General features: G+C 44.3%; 1 protein-coding gene across 1 annotated transcript in view; it reads left to right on the plus strand.

Moving 5' to 3' along the window:
* Window positions 1-9,202, plus strand: part of IL16 (interleukin 16) — a 140,233-nt gene that overhangs the window by 107,000 nt on the left and 24,031 nt on the right. The window contains exons 13-15 of the mRNA XM_007945092.1: window positions 1,253-2,339; window positions 5,205-5,373; window positions 8,006-8,107. Of these exons, the coding sequence (XP_007943283.1) occupies window positions 1,253-2,339; window positions 5,205-5,373; window positions 8,006-8,107 (1,358 nt within the window). The remainder of the gene's footprint in view (window positions 1-1,252; window positions 2,340-5,204; window positions 5,374-8,005; window positions 8,108-9,202) is intronic.

Raw genomic sequence — 9,202 nt, forward strand, 5'->3', positions numbered from 1 at the left:
TGGCTGGAAACCACAGGTGTGGCTTCAATTCTAGACCTGCAGGGCAGCTAGGGGCCATAGTCTCAGTGGTTCCACCAGGCTCTATTGAACCAGCAAACCTGGTCCCCACCTTCTTCTTCTTTTTTTTTGCCTCCAAATGATTTTGAGTTTTGTTCCACATTGTTCTCCCTCTCTATGCAGGATCTCCTACGTCCCTTCCAAGTGGATGACAGTGGTAGCCGGGCACCATCTAGTTCTTCTGGTCTTATAGTTGTATAGGTTGCAGATTGGATGGTGTACCAGTCGCTAGGACTGATTGTTTCCATTAATTTTGATTTTCTTCTTTTTGACAAGGAGAGACCCATCGTTGCATCTAGATGGCAGCTTGCTAGCTTTTAAGATCCCAGTTGCTACTCGCCAAAGTAGGAGGTGGAACAATGTTTTGTATAGTATGTTATGCCAATTGAGCTTGATGTCCCCTGCGACTATGGTCCCAAGCCCGCAGGATCAACTACTCGGTTGCTCTGGGTAGCTGGGACCCAATATTTTTAAAGCTCCCCAGATTCCAGTGTGTATCCAAGGTTGAGAATCACTGTCATAGAGCTTTTTTCTTTTGTAATCTTCTGGTAAGCCCTTTAAAGGCACCTTGTTGGCATAGTGATTAAAGTGCTTAGCTGCTAGCCAAAAGGTTGGCGATTCAAACCCACCAGTAGCTCTGCAGAAGAAAGATGTGGCAGTCTGTTCTGTAAAGGTTACAGCCTTGGAAGCCCTACGGGGTAGTTCTACTCTACCCTATAGCATAATATGAGTTGGGATTGACTTGATGGCAATGGGTTTGGCTTAAAAGTTAAAAGGTAAGAGAACTGCTTTTGTTACTTGGGAGGTTACTATAATGCAGTTGAAGAATGTGAAAGTGGGGAGTGAGGAGACCTGAGGTCTAGCCCTGACTCCGCCATCAGCCAGCCTTTTACTCTTCTTGACCATTGAATTCTGCAATTGTAAAATGCCAGAGATTCGGCCAGATAATTCCCTGAAAACCCTTCCAGCTCTAAAACTCCAGGATGCTATGAAGTTAACTCTCACCTCTGGTTCTTTTATCCTATTTGTTGGCACTTCAGTCAGGTAATAGCACCTGGGATATCCCAACTAGGGACCCACCACTTCTAATGTCCTTCTCTATTGTCTTTCCTGCTATTCAACTTTGAACTAGAATTTAGGAAACAAAATCACCATAAGGTTTAATCATAGCTTTTGCCTTGTTTCTGCTCCCTAGTGCATCAAACATCCCCAATAAAACACCCACTGCTTAAGAGGCAGGCTCGGATGGACTATAGCCTTGACGCTACAGCTGAAGACCCTTGGGTTAGAATTTCTGACTGCATCAAAAACTTATTTAGCCCTATCATGAGTGAGAATCATGGCCACATGCCACTACAGCCCAGTGTTCCCTTGGGTGAAGACAGGACACAGGGCCATCCGGATGGCACCTCATCAAAACTGGACACTGCCAATAGTACTTCCAAAGTGTACAAGACAACAGACAACAGCACTGTGAAGAAGGGTCCTCCGGTGGCCCCCAAGCCAGCCTGGTTTCGTCAAAGCTTGAAAGGTTTGCGGAATCGTGCTCCAGACCCCAAAAGGCTACTCAGTGCAGCCTCTTCCACCCAGCCAACACCCACACCCAGGGAGCACCCTGGGCTACACTTGCGGGCCTCCTCCTCCATCAAGCAGAGAATCAGCTCTTTTGAAACTTTTGGCTCCTCTCAACTTCCTGATAGAGGAGCCCAGAGACTGAGCCTCCAGTCCCCACTTGGACAGGCAGCAAAACCTTCTGAAAAGCAAGAGGGAGGACGGGTTTCTGGTGTTTTTGTTCAAGGGCCTCCATCCACTGTTGAGCAACAGCGGTCGGAGAAAGAGCAGCTGCCACCAGGTCCCCCTGTGGCCTCAGAGGCCAATGACCCAGGCGTGTCTGTGTCCCCTCCCCCTGGGCTGCAGCCCACTCAGAAGACCCTCCCCACTGACCCAGACCCCCTCCTGAGGCTGCTATCAGTACAGACTGAGGAATCGCAAGTCCCCATTGTCAAGATGCCAGGCCAACGGGCACGGAGCTTCCCTCTGACCAGAACTCAGTCCTGTGAGGTGAGGCCACCAGACGAAAAGACCAGTAAACTCTACTCCATCAGCAGCCAAGTGTCATCAGCTGTCATGAAATCCTTGCTATGCCTTCCTTCTTCAGTCTCCTGTGGCCAGACTCCCTGTATCCCCAAGGAAGGGGCATCTCCCATGCCATCATCCAACGAAGACCCACCAGCAAATACTTCTACTGAAACATCTGCCTCAGACACAGGATTCTCACTCAAGTGAGTGTCTTCACCCAGGGTTTCTTTGTCATTCTCATTTTCCTTTCTTTTATAATCCTAGATATCTTTCTTTTTAAAATAAAAACAACTTTTTAATTGTGATTTGGGTCAAAGTTTACAGAATGAATTGATTTTCCATTTAACAATTCATACATATTTTGTTTTGTGACATTGATTGCAATTCTGCCAATGTAACAGCACTCTTCCTACGTCCTCCCTATGTCTGCTGTTTCTATTCATCCTTCCTTCCTATTCGTTTTTACCTACTAAGCTTTCCAAGAAAAAACAAACCCATTACTGTTGAGTCAATTCCAATGCACAGCGACCTTATAGGACAGAGTAGAACTGCCCCACAGGGTTTCCAAGACTGTAAATCTTTTGGAAGCAGACTGCCTCATCTTTCTCCTGTGAAGCAGCTGGTGGATTCAAACCACTGACCTTTTGGTTAACAGCTGAATGCTTTAACCACTACACCGTTGTTGTTGTTGTTGTTTGCCGTCGAGTCGGCCCCAACTTATAGCGACCCCTCCTTGGGTTTCTGAGGCAGTGTCACTACGGAAGTAGGATTGCCCAAACCTTCCTTCCGAGGAGTGACTGGTAGGTTTGAACTGCCAGCTTTCTGGTGAGCAGTCAAGTGCCTTAGGCACTATGCTACCAGAGCTCCCAACCCTTTTAATCTTGCATGATTGATTGTTCTAAGGAGTGCTTACGTCCCTGGTGTTATTGTTTGGCTGAAAGTTGAGTCTTGGGGGTGAGGTCAGTTCCAGACCTGAAGGCTGTCTCTGTTGGTGCAGTGGTTAAGAGCTGCAGTTTGACCCCACCAGTTGTTCCATGGGAGAGAGCTGTGACAATCTGTTTCCATAAGGATTTATATAGCCTTGGAGACCCTATTGGTCAGTTCTACTCTGTTTTATAGGGTTGCAGAGTAGGAATCAATTTGATGTCAATGAGTTTAGTGGATTTTTTAAAATACATCTTTTTTTAAAAAAATTATCAGATATTTTAGTTAAGCATTGCTTCACTAGTTCTTTTACATGTGTGTTTTTTCACATGTTCTTTTATATGTCCAGTCTAAGAGGAGTCCCTGGGTGGTGCAAAGGGGTAAGCACTCAAGTACTAGCCAAAACATTGGTGGTTCAAACTTACCCAGAGGCATCTCAGCAGACAAACTGGGTGATCTTCTTCCAAAAGGTCACAGTATATGGAGTGTGGTTCTACTCTAGCAGACTTGGGGTCACCATTAGTTGATTATGCTTTTTGACTGAGAGCCATTTCTATGGTTGAAACTGGGAAATTCACCACTAGAATTTATTGCTGTGGGGACTTCCTCCACCTTTTAGCATTAAACACCTATCAATCAGAGAGAGAGGAATAATTTGTTATTACTGAAACCACACTTTCACGCAAAATATGAAATGTAGCTGGAAAAAATAGCTACTATATCAAGATGGAGGGTATCAGTTGTTCAATGGTAGAGTTCTTGCCTTCTGTGTGGGAGATTTAGGTTTCATTTCCAGTCAAGTCATCTTATGCACAGCCACTTTCTGTGTGCCAGTGGAGGTTTGTGTGTTGCTATGATACTGAACAGGTTTCAACAGAGCTTCCAGACTAAGATGGACTAGGAAGAAAGACCTGTCAAACTACTTCAAAACTCAGTCAGTGAAAACCTGATGGACCACAGTGGTCCAATCTGCAATTGATCGTGGGGACAGTGCAGGACCAGGCAGTGTTTCATTCCATTGTGCATGGGGTTTTCGTGAGTTGGGGGCTGACTTGATGACAGATAACAATGACGTGGCAAGATGAGTTTACAGGTAAAAGAAGACCAGGTATAAGCAAAGGGGACACCATTTATAGTTGCTGGGGGATGACATCTGTGAAAGATGCCAGAGGTAAGAGTGTATCTGAAAGGGCATCTGCCTCAGTGGCAAAGGTATACACTTGATGCCAAGCTTGGATGGCATTGTTGTTGTTGTTATGTGCTGTCAAGTCAGACCCAACTCATGGCAACCCCTCCTTGGGTTTCCAAGGCAGTCTCACTATGGAAGTAGATTGCCCCATCTTCCTTCTGAGGAGTGGCTGGTGGGTTTGAACCACCAGCCTTCTGGTTAGCAGTTAAATGCCTTAGGCACTAAGCTATGGCATTAGTGCTTGTTATTAGTAGCCACTGAATTGACTCCAACTCATGGTGATCCATGTACAGCAGAACAAAACATTGCCTAGTCCTGAGTCATCTTCATAATAGTTGGTGTGTTTGAGTCCCTTGCTGTGGCCACTATGTGTTCGGAGTGCCTTCCAGCCTAGGAGCTCATCTTCAGCACAATATTGGACACTATTCACAGTTCTCCATAGGGTTTTCATTGGCTAATTTTTGGAAGTAGGTCACCAAGTCTTTCTCATCTTAGTCTAGAAGCTCTGATGAAACCTGTCCACCAGGGTTTACTCTATTGGTATTTGAAATACCAGTGGCATAGCTTTCAGCACCACAGTAGCAAGCTAGTCCCTACAATATAACAAATGGACAGACGAATGTTGGTGGCATTAGTATCCAAAGCATTAGATGCCCTTCGTAGTGAAGTTCTGAGGTATAGAACACAGACTTTTGAGTTGGACCCACAATAATTTGTAATTTTGAATTATAAATCTTAGCATTTCATAGCTGTGTGGTCATAGGTAAGCTATTCACTCTAAGCCCCAGTTTCTCATTTCCATAGTAGATGGATGTTAGTATCTACTTGGAGGTTTGGGCATCAAATAATAGAAAACACTTAAGTGCTGAGCACCATTCCAAGAATAATTTTGCAATAAATATGAGTTTTTGTTAATATTTGTGTTTGTACTATGTGATGTTTTTCCCTATGAAAGCCTTTCAGAGCTGAGAGAATATACAGAGGGCCTGACAGAGCCCAAGGAAGCCGATGACTGCAACCACTGTTCCCTTCAGTCTGGCCAATCTGTTATCTCTCTGCTGAGCTCAGAGGAACTGAAGAAGCTCATAGAGGAAGTGAAGGTTCTGGATGAAGCGACATTAAAGGTAGACTTCCTTTGTAAGCATTTGCCAGGGACAAATGCTTGAATATGGGCTCTGTGGTCACATCCATGGGGCCAGTGGGAAACAATTTGAGTAGCCTTGGGCTCTTTGAGTATGAAGGAGGCAGCTTCCAGGAGCTCACACCACACCTAGGATATGTCCTGCCTATGGTAGGGAGAGATTATGACCTTTGGCCACATTAAGATCTTGTATTTGAAGGGAGCTCTTTATTACGTTTTCATTTGCTTATATTTGCTTTTTATGGCTTTCAACACATTGTCTTATTGCATCTTTTAAACTATTTTATAAATGAGAAAGGTGAGGCTCAGGGACCAGTGTGTCTGGTCACATAGTCTAGGTTTTCTGTCTGCAGGTTTAGTGCTATTTCCATTGCCTCTGGCCTGCCAGCCTGATGTGAGTCTCCAGCGAGCTATGGTATGGGAGCACACACTGTTGATTGTGAACACTGTGGGTTGTGAGAGCTCTCACCCCAGTGCTTTTATTATTTTGGTGGCACACTGAGGTGACTGTTCCCAGATCTCAGGGGCTCCGGTGTTTCAGCAAAGTCATTCTGAAAGTCTCACTTCCTATACGGTTTCTGAGCGTGACCCAAAATCGCGTGGAGAGGAAGCAGCTGGGCAGAGCTGGGGCCCAAAACTCAGAAGAGCATAGGCTCATGGGCCTTGTACCCCTTGGGCTTCTTAGATCCACACAAGCTTTTTGTACCTGGATCATGCAGGCTGAGGTGAAAACACAAGGAGACCCTCTGTTTCTACACTAAGAGGTATGGTAGCTGGAATCCTCACATGAAGGATGTGGTAAAGTTTCATGGACACAAGATGTCCCTGGGAGCCCTTCCTTCTCTGTGGCTCTTCTCACTTGTACACTGGGCTCATAACCCCCAGGCACTTATTCAGCTTGAGTGAAATAATGGAGGCAAAAGTGTCACTTCAATAACCAAGAGCCTACAGTTTTATTTGGAGAGCAGTTGCTTTTAAACTTAACAAGAGTCTCCTACAGGATAAGTAACCTGATGCTTGAGTATAGGTTGGGAGATTTGAGCTAGTGCTAGGATGGGGCAGGGGGGTGAAGTACATTCCTCTCTCTGAGTCTTGGGGACTCCAAAGCAAAGGATCTCAGAACTACCTGGGTGATGTGATGAGACCTGAGAAAATGAACTTTTTGACTTAAATTTATTCCCTAGAGCCAAGGTGCAAACTGGTGGCCCGAGAGCCACAAGGGCCTGCAGATGTATTTATTTGGTTTGCATGTTTTGTTTTAATTATTATTATCTATTTATAAACCAGGCTTTTGAATTGGTTTATTCTGGTTTGACCCCTCTGCTAAGAATTAACATTTCCACTACAGATACACTGAATCAGAATGCACATTTTCACAAGATTCCCAGGTGACTCTTATGCATACATGAGTATATTGTCTGGATAAGTATCTTATGTATACTTAAGAATCACCTGGGGATCTGTAAGAAACACCTGGGGATCTTGTGAAAATGTAGATTACAATTCAGTGTATCTGGGGTAGAAAAAAAACAAATTCTCAGTAGGGGGTTGAACCAGAATGAACTAGATCAAAGCCCTGTTCTAACATTATAAAACCTGAATCAAAACCTGGATTTCTAATTTCTCTCTTTTTAAAGGGAACCATCTGGTAGCATTGCATTCCTATGTGGCAGCTGTCCCTTCTGAGCAGGAGAGGTGTTCTCTGAAGTTCCCATCACTCCAAGTGTCTTACATCTGCCCATTTTTCTCATTGAAGCTATCTTCCTGACCCCTGTGGGTATTTCAGTTGGAGATTCCAGCTCTCAACTGGAGTGAGAGTTTCTGACTCTAGATAAGCAGAGAGCTGTCAGGCTGGATGTACTATGTGGTGTGTGTGTTCATCAGTGTATGTCCAGGCAAGATGTCAGCTGGGCTTTCTGGAATGAGTAGGGAGAGAGAAGGAGCCACTGACTCCTCCAAAACAGTGCTGACCCCCTGGCTCTGTAAGCCCAAAGTCCTACAATTTTACCTCATCCCACCAAAGTCAGAAATGGTAAAGATGGTAAAGATGCATTCTCTCAAACACTGGGTTTCCACATGACTATGTGATTCTTAAGGAGCTCTGGTGGTATAGTGCCTAAGATATTTGACTGGTAACCAGAAGGTTGGTGGTTCAACCCCACCAGCCACTTCACAAAAGGAAGACTGGGCAATTTACTTCTGTAATGATTTACCGCCTCAGAAACCCAAAGGGGGTCGCTATGAGTCAGAATTGACTTGATGGCAGTGAGTTTGGTTTTTTAATGTGACTCTTAGTACTGCCAGTCTATAGGAGTGTGGTGAGAACAGAATAAGTATGAGAGGAAAACAACAATGTTTGCTGATATACATGCAAGTACTTCTTCTCAGCTTCTCATAAATCCTAAAAGTATAGTCCTTCCTCTATAAATGATGAAACTGAAGTTTGAGGAGGTGACATAGTTTAAGCATGGCCAGTTTGGGATTTGAGATCAAATCAATCTGACTTTAAAATATCTTTTGAATTGTTCACACTGTTGCAGTAAGATGTTAAACACACACACACACACACACACACACAGAGAGAAACACACACTCAACATTTTTTTCTTCTACAGCAATTAGACAGCATCCATGTGACCATCTTGCACAAGGAGGAAGGGGCTGGCCTTGGATTCAGCTTGGCAGGAGGAGCGGATCTAGAAAACAAAGTGATCACGGTGAGTGGCCCAGCAATGGGGACAGGTCAGAGCCAGAGACTGTGGGTTGAGGAGGGAGACACTCACCAGGAAGGGGTCTTGTGATAAAGGACAGAAGATGTATAACACCAAGCTGCATAAGAGCACTGAGCCATTCAGGGAGCTGTCACAGGACCCATCTTTTGCAAGAAAAATGCTCTGCCCTCACCCCCCTTGACTATCTGCTAGTAATGATCACCTACGTGACCCCATCTATGACCCCCATCACAATCCTTGATTTAATGAAGACAGTCTCTGTGTACTCCAAACAACTGTAATATGCCAAAAGAAATCCAGATCGTTTGTAGAAATTTAAAAAAAAAAAAAAATTACAGATGCCTCAGCCTCATAGCAATTATTGAATCAGAACCTTGGGAGGCTGAGGCCCTAATGCCTGCATATTTGAAGATTCTGGAAAGACATTTAAAAAATTAAAACCAAATTATACTCAAAAGTATGTCTATTCCTTTGAAAATATAATCACTAACATGTTTGCCATTAAACATTTAGGTAAGGTGGGTTATGACCACAGGAGCATTTTTGGAAGGCTTTATAGTCAGGATTGAAAACCTGGCTATGATATGTATCACAGAACACCTTCATTGACAGGGGCCTCACCTGGGTAGTAAGGGATTTCACCTGTATAAAAAAGTAACTCACCTGGCATAAAGGCTCTCCTCACCTGCAGAGGTAGGGTCTTCAGCTGAATAGAAAGGATCCTTACATGCTTAGGAAGAAAGGGGCTTTGAGAAAGCAGGGTCCTGTAAAACCAAAAAACCAGTTGCTGTGGTGTCAACTCTGACTCATGGTGACCACATGTGTGTCAAAGTAGAACTGTGCTCCAAAGGGTTTCCAATGGCTGTTTTTTTTTTGGAAGCAGACTGCCAGGATTTCTTCTGAGCCACCTCGGTGAGACTCAAACCTTCAACCTTTCAGTTAGCAGCCAAGCACTTTTGTCTCACCCAGGGAGGAGGCTGCTTACCTGCTTTTTTTTAAAATTTTATTTTGATTTGGGTGAAGATTTACAGAGTAAATTCACTTTTCATACAGCAGTTCACATATACTTTGTCTCATGTC

This window comes from Orycteropus afer, unplaced genomic scaffold, assembly GCF_000298275.1.
Source record: "Orycteropus afer afer isolate SDZICR_OR568_19922 unplaced genomic scaffold, OryAfe1.0 scaffold00132, whole genome shotgun sequence".
Lineage (NCBI taxonomy): Eukaryota > Metazoa > Chordata > Mammalia > Tubulidentata > Orycteropodidae > Orycteropus > Orycteropus afer.